Raw genomic sequence first — 20971 nt, forward strand, 5'->3', positions numbered from 1 at the left:
TCAACTCATGGCTTGAGTGGCGCCCTCACAGTCAGAGACTTAATGCTGTATTCAACCACGGAACGCGTTGGACCAAGAACGAGCTGGACCCAGCACGAGCGTAACCACCCCACAGAGTTGGGAACCGTATAATCTGGGAGTAAGTCTTGGAAGGATTTTCGAATAGCAGATCTGGAATGTTGATGTCGGATCACGATAGGGGTGCAAGCGTACTTGAGAGTCATTGGTTGGCCATGCGCCTATCGATCGAAAGATGCGAAACGCTATTTGGTATCTATGCCATTAGCCTGTGATGTGAAAGCCATCGCCAGGACAGTCTTGCATCTTCCACGGCGTCCAGGTCAGCCCTACGTAGGAAGGGCTTGGCATATCACGGTAGTTGATCTACACTCGCTCCATTCGCAGAACTATTCGCAGCTCCATCCGCAGAGTGGAAGCCTTGCGGTTGCTCCACGCGCTGACACCAGCCAAATTCATCCTTGAGCTTGCCAAGTTGAATACCTTTCAGAGTCTGAAGGAGCTTCACGACGACTGGGCCGGGCTCGCCGTCCATACCTTTGTACTCGAACGTGTCTCCAGTTGAGCGCATAGTAACAGACTTTATGGGAACTAAAGCTGCTGCTGTGCCAGCCGCCATCACCTCGTCGAAGCCAGAGAGCTCCTCGTACTTGACCTATGAAATCGTTAAGTAGCTTTCCAGGATTCGTGGAATTCTAATCTGACCTCTCGCTTCTCGACCTTCCAGCCAAAGGATTGTGCAATTTCACAAACAGTAGTGGAAGTGACACTCTTGATGGCAGACTTGCTATCTGGCACAACGATCGTTATGTCTTCTCCATCCTTCTTCACCCCTATGAACCCGGACGTCGAGAACTCGTCAATGGAGGTTCTAGTCTTGCTGTCGAGGTGAAGCGTAATACCGAAGCCTTCCTTACCGGCTTTCTCGCTCCATCTCAGCACAGGGGCATAGTTTCCTCCAACTTTGGCCGATCCGACACCTTCCGGAGCAGCGCGATCGAAATCCTCAAGGATGAGTGCTGCCACAGGGTGCACACCATGATAAACACCCACTGGCAGAACGTACACGACAAAGGTATACTCATCGGTGGGATTTAGCGGTAGCTGTGCTCCTGAGCCGTATAGAAGAGGTCGAATGTACATTGCAGCTCCGGTGTCGTGAGGAGGAACGAACTCGGCATTTAGGCCGACGGCCAACTTACAGCATCGCAAGAAGTGCTCTGTAGGGACTGGTGGAATGCTGATATACGAGGCAGAATGTTGCATTCGTTGCGCATTCTGGTCCGGTCTAAAGATGCTGATCTGTCCACTAGGATCCCTGAAAGCCTTGAGGCCTTCGTAACACTGCTGTCCTGTGGCTGCTTAGTCTGTCAATTGTCATGACCGATGCGGCTTCAATCTACCATAGTTGAGACCGGGTGCAAGTCCATGTACCCGAATGTATGGATCCTGAATGAACTCAGGCTCTGTCCATTTGCCCGTCTTTGTGCTGTAATGGGACTCAATATGACCAGTAACTACGCTGTTATTAGCTTTATTGCTCATGAGATGAGCACGGGCTGATTTCTTCGATAGAGTCAGATAGCAAGAGGCATGTCCAATACGTGATGCACCCAATATCTTGACCCTCACATACTGCATGATCGATAGATTGAAAGATGTGCATACCTTCGCGAGTTCTGAATCCGATATTTGACCAGTCTAAAGTGCGTCAGCGAATGTGCCGCGTTGGTCTTTCATATGTCTCGACAAACCAATTGAGTCTGTCGGCGGCGGCGGAAACGTAGTCGAATGCATCCTGTGTCAATACCACACGCTCAAGTCGTAGAAATGGAGACTGATGCCTATGTTGGAGCTGGACTGACGAGACAAAGAATTTATGACACCACCCTCTCTGTGAACCTCGCCGTGCCGATGCCGGCACGTCCACGATCGGCGACCGGACCGGTACGAGTTATACACAATCTCATACCCACAAGTACGATTTTGATCAGGGGACTTATTACTGATGCATAACAATCATAACTTTGCATTGATTCGCGGACATTTCATCAGTCGGACATGACCTGACCATCACCATGCCCAGCAGGATATCTGCTTGACGGCGTCTTATCTTCATTCACCTCTTGCATCTCTATCGCATTCCTGTAGTCAACAGTCTCGTATCTCCGTGGTGCCACCTCTCACGTTCACAAACCCAAGCTGTACCGCTAGAAGACCATCATCATGGATGTCAAAAGCCCATCGCGCCGTTTCAAAGTCCTGATCATCCTAGCCGCCACTGTACTCTCTATCCTCTACCTCGCATACCCTCGTGCTCAGATCGATCCAGTGAATACCAGCAAAAACCAGCCTTTGAAGACTGCGGAGGGGAAGGGGAAGGCTGAAGAGGTGCGGTTCGAGAACGCAATCGCTCCCAAACTCGGAAACGAAACAGTAAAGTCAGTCTACAATCAGTTGACAATCTGTAGTAGCAGAGCTGACGCCAGTTGCAGAGCTGAACTAGGCCGTGCCGCGTGGAGAGTGCTGCATACGACATTCGCACGATTCCCAGATGAGCCCACGGCGGATGAAAGCCAGGCCTTGAAAGACTATATACATCTGTTCCAGAGGCTATACCCTTGGTATGTGCTTGCGATACTTTGGCGTTATCAAGCTAATGAACGATAGTGGTGAATGCGCGCAACATTTCCACGAACTCCTCAAGAAATTCCCTCCACAAGTGTCATCGCGAACATCGGCAGCAACATGGGGCTGTCACGTCCACAACGAGGTTAACAGGAAACTGGGCAAGGACATATTCGACTGCGCGAACATAGGTGACTTTTACGACTGTGGATGCGCAGATGACGAGGCTGGCGACAAGACGTCAAAAGACCCCTGATCTGGGAGCCTTACTTTGTATACAACATGAACGCATTGCAGGGACAGGAGATGACGTGGCCGAGATGGCTCCTGGCGTTTTTTCGTGGCAACCACGACTGCATGAGTGGGCACACAGGTCGTAGTCGAGCTAGTCAGGAGTCACGACGTAGCGCTATCGTGCCCCTGGGAGTCAGTTGCAGACGCGTACGCAGACGACACATACGTCAAGCAGGGAGACGAGCCTGTTACCATCCATGCTCCTTACGTTGAGTGAGGTACCTTGAAATTATGACGCCTGGGAGTAAAAAGAAACTCTGAAAGTGACCATGTAGGAGTAGAGTGAGAGTTTCTTCATGATATGACAGGATCATGATCATGATCATGATGAGTTCCAGGCTTGGACAAGTTCTCCTAAGATGATTTCATCTGTTGTTCGCTATATAACACGATCATCATCATATGCCGACTAGAGCAATAGCCCTGTCGATCCCACCGCAACCATCCACATCCGAGCAACTAGTCCGAACATCAATGATCGAAGCACTTTCCTCGCGCCCGGCGTCGTCGCAACTGCCTGCAGCACCCCTGCGCAGTCATTACCATCACAAAAACAAAAACCACAAAAAAAACCATGCGTGTCTTCCGCTCAACTTGTATTATCGTCCTCACCAGCGCTCACCTCGCGCATACATTCACATTCACTTTCCCCAGCTTTCCAAACATCCTCTCCAGGCACTACCCCACAATGGCCACCGCCGCCCCACCCAAGGCAGAATACCTGCACATCACGCCCCTGACCGCTACAGACCTGCCCGCGCACCCAGACCTCGCCAGCGCCCAACAACCCACCGGCCAAACACCCACCCTCCACGCCTTCACCACCGCCATCCTCAAGCAAGGCGTCGAGTTCGCAACCTACTACTCCGATGCCTCCATCTTCGTGCCCAAGGGCGACAAGGCGAGTCCGCCATCAACGGCCAAGGTGACGAGTCTGACGGGCAAGAACGTGCCGCGGACGACGGCCAGCGAGCAGTGGTTTGCGCGCCGCAGCGTGCACGAGGATGCGCGGAAGAATGGAACGGCGGACTTTGAGCAGTTTGATGTGGTGCTGAATAAGGATCATAGTCGGAATGAGGACGATTATACGCCCGGGATATATGATGCGAATCGGCTGTTGGCGTGGGAGGGGATCGGGTCGGTGGAGGAGTTTGAGGGGGTTGAGATGAGTGGTGAGTGCAGTCTTTTGTCCGTCTGTGTCCTTTGATCGTCCATTCTGACCATGGACTTTACAGTCTACGAAATGTACCACAAACAGCCATTCCCCATCTCAGACCGCTTCTTCACAACCCTCGTCGTGGCCGCCACATACGCCGAGAAGAAATTCATCGTCGTCCAAGTCCCCGTCGACTCAGCAACCTTCCCAGCAGACTTCGTCGCATCCAAGTCCAACACCGTCGACGGCAAACATCGCAACGAGAAACGCAAGGTCGTACAGGGCCACTATGCCAGCGTGGAGCGTGTCCAGGCAAACGACTCGGACGGCACGGTCACATGGGAGGCGGGTACGGTGAGTTCGGCTGGAGGGTCGATTCCGGATGCGGTCACGAATCTGGCGTTGCCGGGCGAGTTGGCGAAGGATGTCGGGTTTGTGGTGGGCTTTGTGAATGGGCAGGTGTGGGAGGGGCGGGAGAGGCGGTTTGTTGTTGGGTCGTCGTAGGTGGTGAGGAGTTGTATGGCGATGTGTAGATGGAAGTGTGGGCTATAATTAGCTAGGACATTGTACGGCACGTTCATGCAAGATGGCAATAATGGTAATCGAGTTAGGTGGAACGTAATGCTATGAAGGTAGGCACCCAATGTGCATATCAAACAAAGAGTTGCCTTATATCGCAGTCCTCAAGACGCGTACAAAGGCAGTCATGGCGTACAAAGCAGGCAGGTAGGTATGTATGTAGCTAACAACCTCACAACGCCTCCATCCCATTGTTTGTCTAAATGCACGACATAGTACAATATACGTGCATACTTGACTGCAGCAGTATCGATAGTGTCGTTGTGTGTGTGTGTGTCACAAGAGACTGGTGATTGGAGCAGGTACATGGCATGGGCTTTCTCGTCCTTCCCCATCTCACTGACGGCGGCGGCTAGACATAGGTCCGACTTCAACCCAAACGCATGGATGGTCAACGGCACGATCTAGGCTGGGCTACGCTCCCCCTCTCCAAGTCCCCAATCTTCGGCAAGACCCGCGGGCGATTATCTGATGCATGATATGCATGCGTGCGAGTAATGCGTGCATGGCGTGTTTATGAGTTGATTTGAGTGTAGTTGAGTGTAGTTGAGTGCGCAGATCCATGAGGTGTTGGCAGTGTCCATGATGTACATATAGTAGCAACCAGCGTCCAACTCATCAGGGGGTTCGTTCTGTCGCGCAGGACTAATTAATGAACTAGTCGAATCGAAGCCACTGCAAAGGCTCTTTCTCGCGATCGAAAGGAAAGCGTTGTTCTAGAAGAAGAACGGGGCATACTATACTACTGCACTATTAGTTTTGAAACGTTCGTGCTGTGTGGGTACACGGGCACACGGCACACAGCCACGGGATGTTTTAAATTCGCGATGCATGTATGTACAGTATGTGTATGTATGTATGTAACAGAAACGCTCCGGTCGGGTTATGCATGAGCGTTTGTTTGTTGGGTATTGCGAGGCAGAATGTCTGTCTAGATGTTGAGTGGAATATGCTCCGAGACGGTAACACGGGACGAGGCTGGTGTTTGTAGTACGTACAGTACAGTACCACTCTTTTTACTGCCACTACCACTACTACTCCCACGTAAGACGTAAGACGCAAGTAGAGTTGGCATGGTCGCAGACAGACAGACCGTTCAAGGCGCTGGGCCAAGAACGAAAGGTTATTGGGAAGTATAAAGGGCTGGGGCATCGGGGGACTGGGCTTGAACCTTGAACGGTGGTTTGTGCGGTGCGGGCGGCAGTTTCATCGTCGTACAAGGGCATTGGCTCGACGCCGCTTGACGGACACGGCGATGTAGATGGTTGTGTAGTAGTATGTATGTATGTATGTAGCAAGCAGTGCGACATTGGGGAAGAAGCACGATCATGGTCGATATTGGGGTTTGTGCGCAGAGAGCGATAATGGTGGTGGTGGTGGTGTGGCAAGATGCGAGAGGTTGTGGATGAGGAAGTTGGGAGGGCGGACTGTACTGGACTGTACTGTATTATATTAGCTAGGTACAGTGTGTAATGGTGGAAGGGCTAAAAGGACGCGCAAGGCAATGATGAGTGAATAGTTGGGACTGATGGACAGGGGAATGTTGATGGTGGTTGCATTGCATTGCGTTCCATTCCCATCTGGCGGGTGGAGGTGATTAGGTGGCAGGACAGGCCATGCAAAGCACGAAATGGCGGGCGATGCAGCCAAAGAACGTGCCTGGACGTTGCCTGGATTGGGGGCTCAAGAGGCTTAAAAGAGGGCTTGAAAGGAGTGCGGAGGTGCCTGAGCTGGCTGACCAGTCACCAAACAGAACACACCAGCCGCCTTCCCTGCGCGTTCATGATAACTTTAATTTCCTCCTGCTCCTCCTCCTCCTCCCCTCTCCCACTCCCAAATACCTCATCCTTCATCTTCCTCGATACGATAGTCGCTCGCATCATTCTCCCCCCCAACCCCCGCAGCAGACTGTGTCTTCTCTCCAATATACACTCCCGTTTGACGGCTCTGCGCTGCTCTGCCATCATCCTGGCTGTTCCGGTCTGGCCCGCTCCCTCGCCGTAGCTATACTTTATAGCCATCTCCCTTTCCGTCACTGGCACCAAAACCCGTCCCACGGTTCACCACCCGCTCCCACTGCCTGGAACTCGGCGTCATTGACCTGCAAAATCTCTCAGCTATCCTCCATCCACATCTTCTACGTCTCAATTCATCCTCGATATGTCAAGATTCTTCTAAATTGCTTCCTCATCCCCCCCCGTACCTTCTCGGGACCTTCAGAGCTGCGCTCCCCTTCATCAAGCAGACTCGATTGAAGCGTCGGCCTTTTGCCAAATCTTTCGAGCCCTGCTTCTTCTTCTTCTTCTCTTCTTTCTGAGCACTTTTACGCCGCACACTTTTACTCTACCTTCGCAACTTTGATTCGCAGCAACATCATGTCGTCCGCAGACGAGAAGACCACCTTTGGTGCCGTCGTTGAGACCCACCTCTCCCGACCAACTCCCCAACACCTCGACACCACCTTCTCGCAAGCCTCGCCCATCTCCAATTTCAATTCGCTTCCCACCACTCCGACCAAGCTTGACCACGACCCGGCGAATCCCTACTTTGCAGGTCACAGCAATGGAACCGAGCACGGCGCGTTCAGCAAGACGCACCTCGATGCCTACGCCAGCGACGTCGAGGCTGGTACGCCTCTTTCGACCGCTACAACTGTTCAGCTGAAGGGCTCAGTCGATGGTCGACTCAAGGAGTGCAGCAAAATGAGCATGTGGCCCTCGAAACAGTCGCTCATTGCCGATGCCAAGGCTGCGAAGAGACAGCGCCGCTGTGGAGGCCACGACCCTATGAGGAACCTATCCAAGAAACAGAAGCTCACTGCGAAGATTCTCATTGCGCTTCTGGCAGTTGGCCTGGCTGTCGGCTTGGGTGTGGGCATTAGCAGAGCTGTGGGTGGTGGCATCTGGTCCGGCGATCATAAAACAAAGTATATTCCTAACGATCAGGGCCATTGATGATAGGTATGTTGTGCTCCTGGACATCTATGGCACGCCCGACTGACCTGTGTCATAGTACTACCGACTTGGCCATTGAACGGCATCTTCTCTTCTTTTTCGAGCCAATACTTTAGAGGGTTCATTCTGGTCGACTTGTTATTGTATACCAAGTCGTTCTCAAACGGTTATCTCGACTTTGTTTGGCATTCTAGCCTCTCGTCTCTCGTGTGTCGCCCAGAGTCTGTCGCCAACCAGCGTCACTCTGCTTGAACACACTACTCGCGCATATCAAAAAGAGGCGTTTAAGCTTTATTAGTTGGTGGACAAGGCTCTTCCGGCGCAATGCGGTCTTCCACATCCTCCTACTTGTGAGGCTCCTTGTATATAGGATTTGCGGGCGTTCTCAACCATTGGTTCAGCATTTCATTTGTTCAGGACTATGCAGGAAGCATAAATTAAGATACTCAGTCTGTTGTTAGTCACACAGACATCTGGCAGGACTGCGACTGGAACGAATCCAGCGCTCATAGAGCAGTCTTGTAGTCCATTCATCGTTGAAACGCGCACAGCCACCCGTGCTGGCGTTTCTTATTCGATTACATTTAATGAATTTGCTCTTTTTTTGCGTGCTGCCGTGATTGATCTAGGATGAGTAGAGACTTGGAATGCCAAATGTCGTCTTGTGAAGTTACGCACCGCAAGTGGTCTGGAATGGCGACGCCTCATTTGTGGCTGTTCTCCAAAAACGTGGTGAGGCTGTGGGGGAGCTAGCCACGTGCAAGTGTGTCATTTTCGCGACAACCTCACAGCTGCCGTCGTCTGAACCACCAACTACCACTTGCCTACCGTTCCACACCTTTCCAATTGTCCTTGCAAACTTCCTGGACCATGGCGGACTCTCAGACTGTGGGCTCTGCCACACCGAAACGATCGCGCGACGAGTTCGAGAAGGACGGAGCAGTCACTAATCCTGGAGACGATGGTAGCTATTACTTACTTGCCCATATCCTCACAGCAAGACCGCACCCTAACAACGTACACAGACGACGCATCCTCCTCAGACGACGACGATGACTTTGGCCCCGCCCCCCTCGCTGCGACCGCACCGCCAAAGAAGAAGCGCAAACTGCCCTACCAGAAGCTCTACGTTGCCGCCCTGCCCAGCTCAGCCCGCTACTCGCGCTCGCTCATGCACCGCGACCAGCTCTCCTTCCTCACCCTGACCCCGCACTCCGACTTCCTCATCACCAGCTCCGTCGACGGCATCGTCAAGTTCTGGAAGAAGACGCCCGGCGCGCTCGAGTTTGTCAAGGAGTTCCGGAGCCATGTGGGCGAGATCAGGGCCGTGAGCGTGAGCGTGGATGGGCGCAGCTATGCGACGTGTGGTGCGGATAGGAGTGTCAAGATCTTTGATGTCGCGACGTTTGATCTGCTTGCCATGTTGAAGCTCGAGTATGTGCCTGGGTGTGTGTGCTGGGTGCATGGGGGAAAGGGGGCGAGGTTTCCGCTGCTTGCGGTGGCGGATGCGGAGAGTGCCGTGGTGAGGATATATGATGGGCGGGGCGAGAATCTGGAGCCGCTGCATGTGATTGGGAGTTTGCATAGGAAGCCTGTGACGCTGATGGCGTATAATAAGGAGTACGACTGTGTTGTCTCGGCGGACGAGGGGGGCATGCTCGAGTACTGGCGGCCGAGCGGCAGCTACGAGAAGCCCGAGAGCGTGTGGCAGATGAAGAGCGCGACGAACCTGTTTGAGTTCAAGAAGGCCAAAGCCGTGCCGACGTCGCTGACGATATCCCCCACCGGCACCCAATTCGCCACATTCTCCTTTCCCGACCGCAAGGTGCGCGTCTTCGACTTTGCAACCGGCAAGCTGCTCAGGACATACGACGAGTCGATCCAGACGATCGAGGAAATGCAACAAGCCGGCACGGCCGCCGCGCGCATCGACGACATCGAATTCGCCCGACGCATCGCCGTGGAGCGCGACCTCGACCAGCCCGCCGTCCGAACCCGGCTCAACGTCGTCTTTGACGAAACAGGCCACTTTATCCTCTACGGCTCGCTGTACGGCGTCAAGGTCGTCAACACGCTCACAAACAGGGTCATGAAGCTGTACGGCAAAGACGAGCCCTTTCGCGCCCTCAACCTCGCCCTCTACCAGGGGCAACCAGACAAGAAAGCCGTCGTCACCGTTGAAATGGCCGCGTCCGAGAATCCGCTCCTCCAGGAAGCCGAGGCGCGAGACGCCATGCTCGCCGCTACAGGCGCCGGCAAAGTGCGCTTCTACATGTTTACCAACGTCTCCGAGTAAGCCCCCTTGCATCCCTCCCTCAAACCCAATCCCCAAGCCCAACAACCTAACCCTCTAAAAACCAACAGAATAACAAAATCAACCCGCGACATCCAAAACGAGAAACCCACCCCGCAATCCGCCCTGTCCCTGTCCCTGTCCAAACTCCCCACAACCCAACCCCCACAAACAGGCACAACCGCAATCCTCCACACCACCCTCGGCGACATCACCCTCCTCCTCAACCCCCTCGCCGCCCCCCTCGCCGTCGAGAACTTCACCACCCACGCCCGAAACACATACTACAACAACACGCCCTTCCACCGCATCATCCCCAAATTCATGATCCAGACCGGCGACCCCCTCGGCGACGGCACCGGCGGCGAATCCATCTGGGCCGGCCCACCACATAATAAACCCTACTTCAGAGACGAGATTGCCCTTGATGTGCTGCGCCATGATCGGCCGTATACGGTTAGTATGGCCAATTCCGGGCCGGATTCGAATGGGAGTCAGTTTTTTATTACGACGGGTAAGGCCGAGTGGTTGGATGGGAAGCATACTGCTTTTGGGAGGGCGGTTGCGGGCTTGGATGTTGTGCATCGGATTGAGGGGGTGAGGTGTTGGAGGGAGAGGCCGGAGGTTGATGTGCGGATTGTGGATGTGGAGATTTTGTAGGGCTTGCTTGCTTGGAGAAGGGGGGGGCTTGAGGGGATGGGTTGAGGGGATGGGTGGGTGTGTAGATGATGATTCATATTTTAAATCTTGAAGAGTATGATTGATTTTCATCCAGACAGTTACCTGACCAAGTAGAGTAGAGATTCGTGTAACAGACAAGTTAGGCTACCACCCACCACTAACTCACGCACTCAAAATACACAAAAATCCCAAAACCCGTAGGATACATCTCCAACAAAATATAACATCAAGCACTGCCCTGCCCCAATCAATCAAACCCCAAACCCACTCCCCCTCAACCTCTCCCCAAGCGCCCGATACCGCCCCGCACGCACATACGCCGGCACCTTACCCCACACGTCCACCACCCGCCCATCACACTCCAGCCCTTCCTCGTACAGCAGACAGTCGAGGATATGCTTGCTCACCGTGCTTTCGGCGAGGGGCTTTGTGGTGGTCTTTGTGGTGGTGGTGGTGGTGCTATTACTGTTTGTGGATGTGGATGTGGAGGTGTTGTTGGTGATGTTGGTATTGTTGCGGCGGCGACTCGGCAACAGGGCGGCAATGGTGGCGAGGGGCAGTTTTTGGTGGTGCCAGAGAGAGTAGATTTGGAGGCTTGTGGGGGACGGGGAGGAGGGGGAGGTGCTGCGGAATTGGAGTTGCCAGGCTGTGGCGCGGAGGAGGGTTGTGTTGTTGTCGTTATCGTTGTCGTTGTCGTGGTCGGCGGCGGAGCTGGGGGGTTCTGGGTCCGTGGTGCTGTCGGTGTGGGTGGATGGCGTGGGAAGGGCGGGATAGTCGATGCTGTCTGGAGAGAGGTGGAGCTTGTCCATGTGTTTGGTGGCAGATGCCACTGCTTGATCCTCGTCTTGGTCCTCCGGGGCAGTCTCGTATTGCTCGTCGGCGGCGTCTTCGCCATCTCCTTCTTCTCCATCGCCCACCGCTGTAGATGCCGACTCTACTGCCTTCTTCGTGGTCCTCGGCTTGACGGGCTTGATCACAACTACGCCCTTGGGAAGCTGGATCGCCAATTTCAACTCTGCAAACGCAGGGCGGGGCGGGGCCGGTCTCATCGCCTTCCTCTTCCTTTCCAACACATCAAAGAGCCTCAGACCGGCATACGCATCCGTAGCGGCGTATGCTGCTTGCTCGTGGCTGAGCGGTTTGCTCCAGTCGCTCTCTCGCACGGCGCCTTTGGCTAGTGGCAGTTGGAGGTGCTCTTGGACCTGACTTGCCAGCGACACGAGTTTCTTGTTGACCTGTGCCGGGTCCGTGGTGGAGTATGTGATGATTTTATGCAGGTGACTCAGTTCAATTAGACCTCGGGCTTCGATGCCCAGATACTTACGCAGCCGCGTCGTGTCAGCAGAGATCGCCACGCCCACCTTTACAGTTGCATCAGACTCCAATATCTGCTTCAGAGAGGCGGGCAACAGATCGTGGTCCTTGTCCTTTGTACTGGCCCAGAGGCTGATGTGGAAAAGTCCAACGCGTGTCTCGCTGGCGAGCTGGATCAGCGACGCGTTGTCTCGCGCGCCGGCTGTCGGAAATGCGTTTGGTTTCCACTCGATATCGAAGCCGAGAACCGGCTCGTTGACGAAGTGCTTGAGAGCGTCCTCTGACACCTTCTTGTTCCTGCAGTAATGGACAAGGACTTTTTCGTCATCCGGTCCGCGATACAAGCTATGACTGTAAAAGGCTTTGGATAGTGTTGGAGAAGCGTTCATGGCTTCGTAGAGGGACTCGTTTGGTATTTGATACTTCAGCGCTTCATGCTCTTCCTCGGCCTCGGCCTCACTTTCGTTCTCGCTCTCGTCCTCCCCTTCACTTTCACTTTCACTTTCACTTTCACTTTCGCTCCCACGATCGCTCGCGCTCCCGGATTCGCTTTCCATGTTATCGCTGCTGTCTGACTCCGAAGAAATATATTGGGAGCCTTCGTCTCCACCATGGTCATCATCTGGTGCTGAAACAGTGTCGTTATCCTCGGACGAAGTGGGTGCGCCAGAATCGCCATAGCCCTGTGTGGACGCTGTGCTGTCGTCTGGTGATCCAGTGGAACCAGTTCCAGGAGTGTGCTCACTGCTTTCGGAGCTCACCGGGTCGCTTGCGCCAGCGCTCCGGGCCCGCGTAAGGTCCTTATGGTCATGAGTGTCTGATGGTTTGGTGGAGTCAAATGTCGTCGTTACCATATGGCGAATCTCGTTATCCGATCCGGTATCAGCATCGCTGGCAGTAATCTGCTCTTCATCTCCTGCGTCCTGCAATAACAGACCTCCTACACTAATAGAGTGGTGTGTTTCAGCCTCGAACTCGCCAAATTCATCGTCTGAAAAGCTCCGACGACTGCCAGAAACTTCGCCGTCGTTGCGTTTTTTGGTGACACTAACGGCCTTGCTGTCGCCGACATCTGCACGCTCTTCATTCTCCAACATTTCCTCAGTTTTCTGATTTATATCGTGCATGGAATCAGCGTCATGGCCCTTTCTCGAGTACCTGAAGAGATGGCTTTCAATATGAGCCCGCTGCTTTGGATTCTTTTGCATTTCCTCGACCTGCTGGTTGATGATGGCTCGCGCCCGAGACTTCCCACCGCGATCGCCGAGTGTTGTGTAATAACTCATCCCCGTTAAGGCACCGGAGAGAAGCGCCAAGGTACCTGGAACGCGGTCGTGTTGTCCTCTGGTGCCATCGGTTTCGATCCACAGATGGTGTCGGGCAGGTGCACGGCGGGGCGAAGGACCAGGTCTCGTCGAGCGGAAAACAGAGGTGTGTATCGGGGACAAAGAGTAGTTACATGTGCTGTTCTCGTTGTCAGTGGGCTTTCAGTATATGTAGAACCGAGGGATATACATGTTGTAGCATCGTGTCTTGCTCTGGTCACGGCGCGTGGGAAGGCGAGCAGGACCGGACACACAAGCCGCCATTGGAGACGAGCACCGCTGGATTGCAGGGCGAGTATGGTAACATAGTGCTGTGCTTTGGCGGTGGGAGAGCATCACACTCCATTTCAATGACTGTGCTGGCAACAGGCAGCAGCCGCGTTCGACGAGTGGAAGAGGTATTGTAGATGTTTCGTGACGCGCCCCGCGTCCTCAACCATTTTCCAATTGGGAGTCGGGAAACTTGCGGCCAAGAACCAAGCACAGGGCAGGCATCCGGGTCAGGTGGCGGCGCTTAATCGGGGCCGCAGACCCACAAGAATGGTCTTAAGCTGTGAACGACATTGGATAGTGTGACAACTGCTGTTGGATGCGTAGGTTTATAATATAATATGAATGGACTACACCAGTAGACGATGATATACGCTACGTACAGAGGGCATGACTCGGGCTCCTTTTGTAGAACGATTGGTGCATATCAACGGCATGCTAGAGTAGTACAAGAGGGCCCACCTTAAGAATGAGCCTGGTATTAATGTTTCCTGTCCGAACTCCTTGCCCTATATTACAAAATAATCACAGTCAGCTCAGGCGATATTGCCTGCGAGCCCAATGAACAGAGCCTGGGCTGCAAGCTGCAGCGTCCAGATTCCAACCTTTTTGAACCTTCGTTTGCGTGAACGGGCATCGCTTGTAACGTCGCGAGAGAAAGCATCGTAGACCTTGTGAATGTTAGCAGATACCCTAGCAGAAATTATGGGCTCAGGAAGTTATACCTCGCGCGACAGATCCTCTATCAACCCACTGTCCCACGTCGTCCATGCTCCATTGAAGTCGCTCAATTGCTTTACAATCCTGCAGTTGACAGGGATAAAAGTCCTCTTCGAATTGATATATGCCACGATAGGCCGTATGAGAGCGTTATTGACGTATGAAATGTCATTAGTGAAGAGCGGGACGGCGGCCCTCACGTCATTGAGATGCACTCGAAGATCCATGACAATGAATCGTTTGTCGTCATCGTCATCTGATGTCTTTAATGTCGGCTCGTCTGTTTGGGCAGCCAGATGCCCACTTGCGTCTTGTGGATTTGGAGCAATGAACCTGTGACCGTTTGACGTGACAGAGGCCTCCATGCGATCGTAGAAATCGGACATGACCTTCACGATACTTCCGTCGTGCTCTGCAGGAAGCATGATATCTGCAACAATATCGACGTTACCTTCGTGAATCCAGGAAAAGGTGCCTTCTACGCCTCTGTTTAGATGGTCAATATTAAGCCCGTCGATCCTAACACGGCTATGCTTTTTCCAAAGACCTGATTCTGTATCACGGCCTTCGCTCAGCTGAGTTCCAGTGTAATTGTGCGTCTGGCGAGGATGAATAGTGAATAAAGAGTTGTCGTATGATCCAGACATCATGTTGGCCGACATGAAATCATAAAAGAGCCACTGCTTTCTGAGTTGTGGCAAGTCACATGAGTAGATGCTCACTGGGAATGGTCTGAAACCATCAGGCTGATATACCGTGACCAGTAAATCTTCAAGCCTAAACGAGTCCAACTCAAAGTCTCCGGGATTATGCTCATGTCTGTATGATTTAGGATCGACGGGTTCCGTCAATGGTCGAACGTATGTTCTGTCGATCACACCTCGCACCCCTCGGACTTCTACATCTTGTAGTAGGCCCTTGCCGTTGAACCACTTGGCAAAAGAGAGGGTCACGTTGACCGTATCGATTGATATGTCGAATTGGGTGTAGTTCGTATCCTCTTCCTCCTCTTCCACGCCATCCTTTTCTCTTTGTGTGGCCGCAAGAGCGGCCTCCGCGGCGGATGATTGAGACCCTTTGGATACATTTGCTTTCCCCTGCCCAGGTCTTCGCGAGACAAAAACCTTCTGAAAGGATATAACACCGTCTTTCCATTTTGGCACGACAGCAGATTCGAAAATAACCTTGATCCCAGATGACTGCGTCAAGTAACCACCAATCCAACGCGCAAGAGTTTCTGTTGACGTTTAGAGTTGAATAAAGCAATCACGAAACAACATACCCTGTGCAAAGACTGTATTAACAGTAATGATAGCCAGTGAGAAGAACGTCGTTGTTCCGAGCACAATCCAAAGAACGTGGCCCAGAAAGATCCAGGAGAAGAATCCGGACATCTCGTCCAGAGTGTAGGGCCGCCCGCTTCTTATAGTGAACCATTTGAAGCGCAAGCTTAGGCGCTGCCAGAAGCCTGTCGCTGTCGCAAGTAGCTCCTCCTTTGTAGGACGATGAAGATGTGGAAAGCGATTTAAGAGGCCACTGGATTGGTCGTCCTCGGTATTTTCATCTTTGCTCTTCTCGGTATCCTTGACTGTTTTCTTATGCCCTGCTCGATCTGCATCTTTGCTTTCTCTATCGGTACTAGACCATCTCTTTGTGCTAGAAGTTGTCTGCCATGATGTTTGTCGTACGTCCGTCAATATCCGGCTTCTCCAAGCTGTGGTTGCCAAAGCGGCTGTGCTATCCTCACTCCGAAACCTCGTAGTGTTACACCTATGCGCGACAAGCCGGAATGTAGCTATCTGGACCAGCGGAGGAAGTGCTTTGCGTTCGAGGAGAGAAGAGGCGCGCGTCGCGATAGAAATGAGTTGACTGGAACGCGATAGAGGCAGGTCAGCGAAATTTCGCCATAGTGCTCCGCCGGCACGATATCCAGCATTGCGACTCATTGTCTTCGTGAGACGGTCATGGCGATGTGGTATTCAGAATTCAGAAAGTTGTGGCTGGTTTTGACGAAGCCAGAGAAGTGTGAATTTGTCACCCGTGCCACACGATGTATTAATGGACGAGGGCTGTCGCGGTTGAAATGCAGATTAACAGCGGAACCCGTAGGAAGGAAGAAGAAATATAAGAAGTATTATGTGAACAATTCGAGGAACAGGACGTAGTAGGGCGATCTGCAAGTTCAGATTCTCGGTTTCTTAACCCTGGCAGGTCAACGATGACGATGGATTTTAGCGTCGGAAATACGGGTTCCCTACAGTACCGCGGGCGTAAACCTCAACTTGACTAAGCATAGATGCTGTCCATGGATTTAAATGACATGCATCGACAACTTTTCAGGGAGACAAGATTAAAAGAGTATTTTTATACAGTGGAGATGAACCTCTATGGCCACAAAAAAAGACAGAAGCTTCATACGCATCGCTCTTATGCGAGGTCTGCTCCTCAAAGTATGAAACGCATAATTGTTGCGACAGCAGACACCGCCAGCCCCAAGTTGATGCCCTATGTCATCAGTGTTGATATCATCCCACGAGCAATCGAGTGCTTCATCCCAAAACGCCAGATAAAATCCCTGCCAGACATAACACCATCAGGTCAGGGGAAATAAGTTCCATGCAGGCTGTTCTGCACGCCATTATTCGGCTGGCTGCCTTGACCATTAATACCGCCTGCGCCGCCCATGCCCATGCCCATACTATTCGCATCATTAAGAAACCAACTCCAGTCTTGATCGATGTCCATGGCGCCCATGCTCCATGGATTTGCAGCATTGGAGGCAGAGAAGGTGCCGAGCCCGTCTTCCCCGCCGATCGACGACGCCGCTTGGTTGGCTTCGAGGTTGTTAGGCATATAGAAGCCGTCATATACTAAGAACGGATCATGCATCTCAACAGCTTTGCCTGTGTTCCTCGCTGTGGAAGGTGAGATGATAGACGGAGTCGTGGCCGGGGTAGAGCTCGGCTTATGAAGATGATTCAAGTTGTTGTTGGGATATACGGTGGGTGAGTTGGAAGAGTTCATGGATGGTGGTGTATTTATTGTCGAGTTTGAAGCGGAGGGAGTTGATAGAGGATTGAAATTTGAGCCGCAGCGTACGGAGATGGTTCCAAAGTAAGGAATGATGATCCTGGCGGAATGCGACATTGTTTTGCACGTAGACATGTCCATGTGACGGACCGTACTGAGCTGCTCCAAGACCTTGTAGCTTTGTGCCGCGACCTTCCCGCCTTTCTCGTCGGATGCGCGCTGGAAAATGTCCATGCTTATCTCAATCATACGCCAATCGGTTTCCTCTTGCAGAGGATTCGGGACTGCACCCAATCTACCGTAGCCGAGCAGACCAAGTAGAACGAGAATAGATGCCGTGAAACCAAGGAAATCTACAGCTTTGCACTCATACAGAGGTTGACCTGTACCGGCACGAAGTAGGTGGTAGAGTCGTAACATCTCGCGAGCACTGTTGAGACACGTTGTCCGACTGTACTCGTATCGGGGATTGTTGGCGCTCTGAAGCATGAACGGCAAGTGAAGGTAGACTCGGATTTGGTGGTACGCCATCTGCGACAGCAATTTCTCTTTCAATACAGCAGCACCTACTGGTCGATGGATGTCAACAACGTCTGCCTCCAAAGCAGCGGTGTCCCACCACCCGGGAGGCACTAGGCTTAAAACCCTTTCCAGTTCACTGTCGATGTCAAGAGTGGATGAGAAAGAGGATGGAGCGGTTCCTTGGGTCCGATCGATGACTTTACCGGCGAGCTTAGAGATTGAGGTAAGGAATGCAAAGGGCGATTGGGTGTGGTCGGCCATGGCACCCCGAAGTTCGAGATCACAGTGCAAGTCAGGTATACCATAGGGAAGGCCTAGTAGGAGACTGATGAAACGATCGCCCTGATATAGTACCCACCATATACTGTCACGCTCAGGGGACATGGAGTGGTTGCGATGGAGACCCTGACAGCTGATTAGCAGAGATTCAACCATATACCAACCTAGAGATGTATGCACTTACGATCAATTGCGCATATGCTAGGCCTTTACGATAGCAAAGCCACGCTTTCCGGGGCTGGCCAATGTCTGCATAGCATTTCGCCGCAAGGATCAGGCACTCCATGCCTTCCAACGTTGAACCATATTCATCATCGGCAAGAACCTCTCTCTCGACAAGAGCTAGATACTTCTCGATATCGTCTTGATCCACACTTATGCCAAGACCCAGGACAAGAAGGCCAAGCTGGGCAGGAAGGCCTTTAGTTAAAGCATCTGTGGCGAAGTCGGATAACGTGGCATATTTAATAGAGGTACCTGGACACTTTTGTCGGAATGTCGCCCACCAGTCCCCATTACGGGTGAGTAGTTCGACGGTCTTATCATATGAAGGCAACGGAGCCAGCAGGGCACGTCTTGTACGTTCGTATTTTTCTTTGGTGGCTGTTGATTGAGGGTCATGGAAAGTCTCAGGGGGTCTGCTTGGCTCGGCGCTCCAATCGAGGATAGGGCCCTTACTGGCATCAGAATTGTCGACATACTTCTGTCTGACTGGCATGCATTCGCTCAATGAAGTATCATTCTCATCAGCTCGACTGATCACGTCGTTGTTGAACATTTGTAAGAGAGGGGCATCCTTATGACTGTGGCTGACATCGGCAGCAACAGATACAGGTGGCGAATGAGGGAATGGCTCGCCCTTGAGGTTCCTGAGAGCTTCTGCTGAGGGCCGAGTGGTCCGATCTGTCCTATCGTCCCTTTCGTTCAAGAGGGTCTCAACCAAAGCCTCCAACCTAGAGACACGTTCACGTAGGTTTTTACGTTGATCAACAATGGCGTCAGCGGAAGCATGTTCTTGATCGATACATTTAGAGCCACGTGCGAAGCATTCTGTACAAATTTCTGGATTGTCTTGTGGGAAAATGCATCGTATCTTCCGTCTTCGACCTGTGGCAAGTTTTAGTAGCGGCCCGTGAGAGATGACCAAGACTAGTCAAGGTAAGGACAGGGGCCTGGGTGCAAGGTATATATCTTAATGCGCTGTAGATTTGCAGACGCGGACCCAGCCGGAAGGCCTGGTAGACTGTATTGGGATATAAAGAGGAGTGACTTACATTCGAAGCAACTATGTGTTCCCTTTCTCATCTTACGCGCCTTCTGGTCTGGCGAGTGTGACCTTTGAGGTGGCATTGTGCCACTATCAGATATTACCAATCTTGCTGATGCGCCGGATCCTTAGAGTGAGCGACGGGAATTCGTCCTGAGACCTGAGAGCAGAAAGGCCAGAATCCGGACGAAGCTGTACATAAGATTAAGAAAGAAAGCGTCCAACAGTCGAAAGGTAGCGAAGTATGTGGAATGGCTTCTTCATCTAAGGGGCTAGGCACCAAAGTATTGCGCAGTCATGGAGAGTTTGGGGATGCTGATTGCTGATGCTGATCCACCGACTCCGTGCCTCCCGGACGAATAACGGACGGGTAAAGTGCTCGACTATGCCAAACTCTTCCTTACTTGAGGAACATATGGGCTAATTATGTACACTGTTTTCACTTGCTTCAAATCTGCTATAACATCCCTAGTCGGTCATTCACATTTCCCTCCCCACTGCTGCCAGTGTCGTAGACACTTTTGAGAAAACCTGAAGTGCGGTCTAGTATTGGTCCGACTCGGACTTCTCGCAGACACAGTCAAGCTAAACTAGATTGGGTAAGTATGCGAGAGATTCAAAGCTACGTAAGGTAAGCCTGCGAGGTGAAGTTGCAACTCATCCTGACTGATGTTGTATCAGCCAACGATCGAGTATCAAATGAGACGTCAAAGGATGCGGAAGCCTGATGCAGACCCTGCGATACGTACCACGAGCTGAACAATAATGCCTCAGCATCCGCGTTTCCATCACACAACATGGACCAACAAGGGCGCGAAACACAATTCCGTCCGCCCTGTCGCCATCTCCAGACATGAGTCTGGGCCTGGAAGTTGGACGATACCAACAACAGGAAATCCCCGGCGTGAATTGTGAAGCAGTGAAGCCTGTATCAGCATTCACCACGAACAACGGCTTCAGTATAGCACAAGCCAAGAAGCCACAAGATCATTTCACAATCCAAGAACACACAGCCGTCTGTCCCTGCATGCATATATTTACTGTCACTCGTTCGTATAGCATGCACCCATACGTAGTACCTTACAGTACGTACCCACTCAGCCGCAGCAGCGCAAGCCTCACACCAGGATCCAAAGTTGGACCCACAAGGCAAAAAGACACGAACCCGACGAGCGAAGCCGAAACGAAGGCGTCAACCCGGCCGGACTGGTGGTAAGGCCACAAGGCTGTGAATGTCCCCCGGAGCCCCGCTGACGTACACACTCGCGGCGCAAGCCACCCGCTAATACCTATTCTTGCTCGCTCACATTCGTACTCACTTTCGCATTCGCACCACACAAAACCAGCATCTCCACAGTATCCATCGACTCGCATTGTATCCGAGCACGAATTCGACGACGGCTTGTTATATATACACACTTCAAGTCCGCCGCAAGCCTCTATCCATCTTCGCTCCTCTATCCATCGACGCAATCGTCAGCTACAAGAACATATATACCCACACGCACGTCACGTCACGTCACCCAATCCTCCACCCACACTCTCCACCACCACAACCACCACAACCACCACAACCACCACAACCACCACAACCACCACAACCACCACAACCACCACAACCACCACAACCACCACAACCAC

The 20971-nt window shown here is 52.4% G+C and overlaps 8 protein-coding genes across 8 annotated transcripts; 4 read left to right on the forward strand and 4 right to left on the reverse strand.

Annotated features, from left to right (window-relative positions):
• Positions 1–11: 11 nt before the first annotated feature.
• On the reverse strand, positions 12–1851 carry EJ05DRAFT_475535 (branched-chain amino acid aminotransferase II). Its single transcript, XM_033743821.1, has 5 exons — positions 1773–1851; positions 1687–1719; positions 1422–1535; positions 724–1370; positions 12–673 (listed from the first exon to the last, which is right to left on the reverse strand). The coding sequence occupies exons 1-5, from the start codon at positions 1813–1815 to the stop codon at positions 371–373; spliced, it is 1140 nt and encodes a 379-aa protein (XP_033601764.1). The 5' UTR covers positions 1816–1851; the 3' UTR covers positions 12–370.
• A 393-nt stretch (positions 1852–2244) lies between these two features.
• On the forward strand, positions 2245–2902 carry EJ05DRAFT_485348 (uncharacterized protein; the record flags this gene model as incomplete). The annotated part of the gene is made up of 3 exons (XM_033745440.1): positions 2245–2459; positions 2514–2642; positions 2689–2902. 3 exons carry the CDS (start codon positions 2245–2247, stop codon positions 2900–2902), a joined length of 558 nt encoding a protein of 185 aa, XP_033601765.1.
• A 726-nt stretch (positions 2903–3628) lies between these two features.
• On the forward strand, positions 3629–4600 carry EJ05DRAFT_499727 (uncharacterized protein; the record flags this gene model as incomplete). The annotated part of the gene is made up of 2 exons (XM_033746891.1): positions 3629–4112; positions 4176–4600. The coding sequence occupies 2 exons, from the start codon at positions 3629–3631 to the stop codon at positions 4598–4600; spliced, it is 909 nt and encodes a 302-aa protein (XP_033601766.1).
• Positions 4601–7050: 2450 nt separating this feature from the next.
• Positions 7051–7629, forward strand: EJ05DRAFT_485350 (uncharacterized protein; the record flags this gene model as incomplete). Its single annotated transcript, XM_033745441.1, has 1 exon — positions 7051–7629. The coding sequence occupies one exon, from the start codon at positions 7051–7053 to the stop codon at positions 7627–7629; it is 579 nt and encodes a 192-aa protein (XP_033601767.1).
• Positions 7630–8419: 790 nt separating this feature from the next.
• On the forward strand, positions 8420–10607 carry EJ05DRAFT_463937 (uncharacterized protein). The gene is made up of 3 exons (XM_033742733.1): positions 8420–8593; positions 8655–9921; positions 9994–10607. Exons 1-3 carry the CDS (start codon positions 8500–8502, stop codon positions 10580–10582), a joined length of 1950 nt encoding a protein of 649 aa, XP_033601768.1. The 5' UTR covers positions 8420–8499; the 3' UTR covers positions 10583–10607.
• A 34-nt stretch (positions 10608–10641) lies between these two features.
• EJ05DRAFT_510148 (uncharacterized protein) lies at positions 10642–13669 on the reverse strand. The gene is made up of 2 exons (XM_033748155.1): positions 13433–13669; positions 10642–13381 (listed from the first exon to the last, which is right to left on the reverse strand). The coding sequence occupies exons 1-2, from the start codon at positions 13576–13578 to the stop codon at positions 10855–10857; spliced, it is 2673 nt and encodes an 890-aa protein (XP_033601769.1). The 5' UTR covers positions 13579–13669; the 3' UTR covers positions 10642–10854.
• A 155-nt stretch (positions 13670–13824) lies between these two features.
• EJ05DRAFT_510149 (uncharacterized protein) lies at positions 13825–16449 on the reverse strand. The gene is made up of 3 exons (XM_033748156.1): positions 15515–16449; positions 14238–15469; positions 13825–14183 (listed from the first exon to the last, which is right to left on the reverse strand). Exons 1-3 carry the CDS (start codon positions 16176–16178, stop codon positions 14049–14051), a joined length of 2031 nt encoding a protein of 676 aa, XP_033601770.1. The 5' UTR covers positions 16179–16449; the 3' UTR covers positions 13825–14048.
• Positions 16450–16688: 239 nt separating this feature from the next.
• On the reverse strand, positions 16689–19631 carry EJ05DRAFT_342365 (uncharacterized protein). The gene is made up of 3 exons (XM_033740924.1): positions 19338–19631; positions 18248–19170; positions 16689–18189 (listed from the first exon to the last, which is right to left on the reverse strand). Exons 1-3 carry the CDS (start codon positions 19411–19413, stop codon positions 16831–16833), a joined length of 2358 nt encoding a protein of 785 aa, XP_033601771.1. The 5' UTR covers positions 19414–19631; the 3' UTR covers positions 16689–16830.
• Positions 19632–20971: the final 1340 nt, after the last annotated feature.

The sequence above is a fragment of the Pseudovirgaria hyperparasitica genome, assembly GCF_010093815.1.
Source record: "Pseudovirgaria hyperparasitica strain CBS 121739 unplaced genomic scaffold EJ05scaffold_6, whole genome shotgun sequence".
NCBI classification, from domain to species: Eukaryota; Fungi; Ascomycota; class Dothideomycetes; order Acrospermales; family Acrospermaceae; genus Pseudovirgaria; species Pseudovirgaria hyperparasitica.

What these genes read in the sequence shown, in the direction of transcription:
- EJ05DRAFT_475535 (XM_033743821.1), bottom strand. Translation starts at nt 1,815, where the DNA reads ATGCATTCGACTACGTTTCCGCCGCCGCCGACAGACTCAATTG. An exon ending in TGCACCCGGTCTCAACTATG is followed by an intron (nt 1,371 to 1,421) that starts GTAGATTGAAGC and finishes AAGCAGCCACAG; the next exon opens with GACAGCAGTGTTACGAAGGC. An exon ending in GGAAGGTCGAGAAGCGAGAG is followed by an intron (nt 674 to 723) that starts GTCAGATTAGAA and finishes ACGATTTCATAG; the next exon opens with GTCAAGTACGAGGAGCTCTC.
- EJ05DRAFT_463937 (XM_033742733.1), top strand. Translation starts at nt 8,500, where the DNA reads ATGGCGGACTCTCAGACTGTGGGCTCTGCCACACCGAAACGATCGCGC. An exon ending in CACTAATCCTGGAGACGATG is followed by an intron (nt 8,594 to 8,654) that starts GTAGCTATTACT and finishes CAACGTACACAG; the next exon opens with ACGACGCATCCTCCTCAGAC. An exon ending in ATGTTTACCAACGTCTCCGA is followed by an intron (nt 9,922 to 9,993) that starts GTAAGCCCCCTT and finishes AAAAACCAACAG; the next exon opens with AATAACAAAATCAACCCGCG.
- EJ05DRAFT_510148 (XM_033748155.1), bottom strand. Translation starts at nt 13,578, where the DNA reads ATGCTCTCCCACCGCCAAAGCACAGCACTATGTTACCATACTCGCCCT. An exon ending in AAGACACGATGCTACAACAT is followed by an intron (nt 13,382 to 13,432) that starts GTATATCCCTCG and finishes CAACGAGAACAG; the next exon opens with CACATGTAACTACTCTTTGT.
- EJ05DRAFT_510149 (XM_033748156.1), bottom strand. Translation starts at nt 16,178, where the DNA reads ATGAGTCGCAATGCTGGATATCGTGCCGGCGGAGCACTATGGCGAAAT. An exon ending in TAATACAGTCTTTGCACAGG is followed by an intron (nt 15,470 to 15,514) that starts GTATGTTGTTTC and finishes AAACGTCAACAG; the next exon opens with AAACTCTTGCGCGTTGGATT. An exon ending in TAGAGGATCTGTCGCGCGAG is followed by an intron (nt 14,184 to 14,237) that starts GTATAACTTCCT and finishes AACATTCACAAG; the next exon opens with GTCTACGATGCTTTCTCTCG.
- EJ05DRAFT_342365 (XM_033740924.1), bottom strand. Translation starts at nt 19,413, where the DNA reads ATGCCACCTCAAAGGTCACACTCGCCAGACCAGAAGGCGCGTAAGATG. An exon ending in AACACATAGTTGCTTCGAAT is followed by an intron (nt 19,171 to 19,337) that starts GTAAGTCACTCC and finishes AACTTGCCACAG; the next exon opens with GTCGAAGACGGAAGATACGA. An exon ending in TAGCATATGCGCAATTGATC is followed by an intron (nt 18,190 to 18,247) that starts GTAAGTGCATAC and finishes ATCAGCTGTCAG; the next exon opens with GGTCTCCATCGCAACCACTC.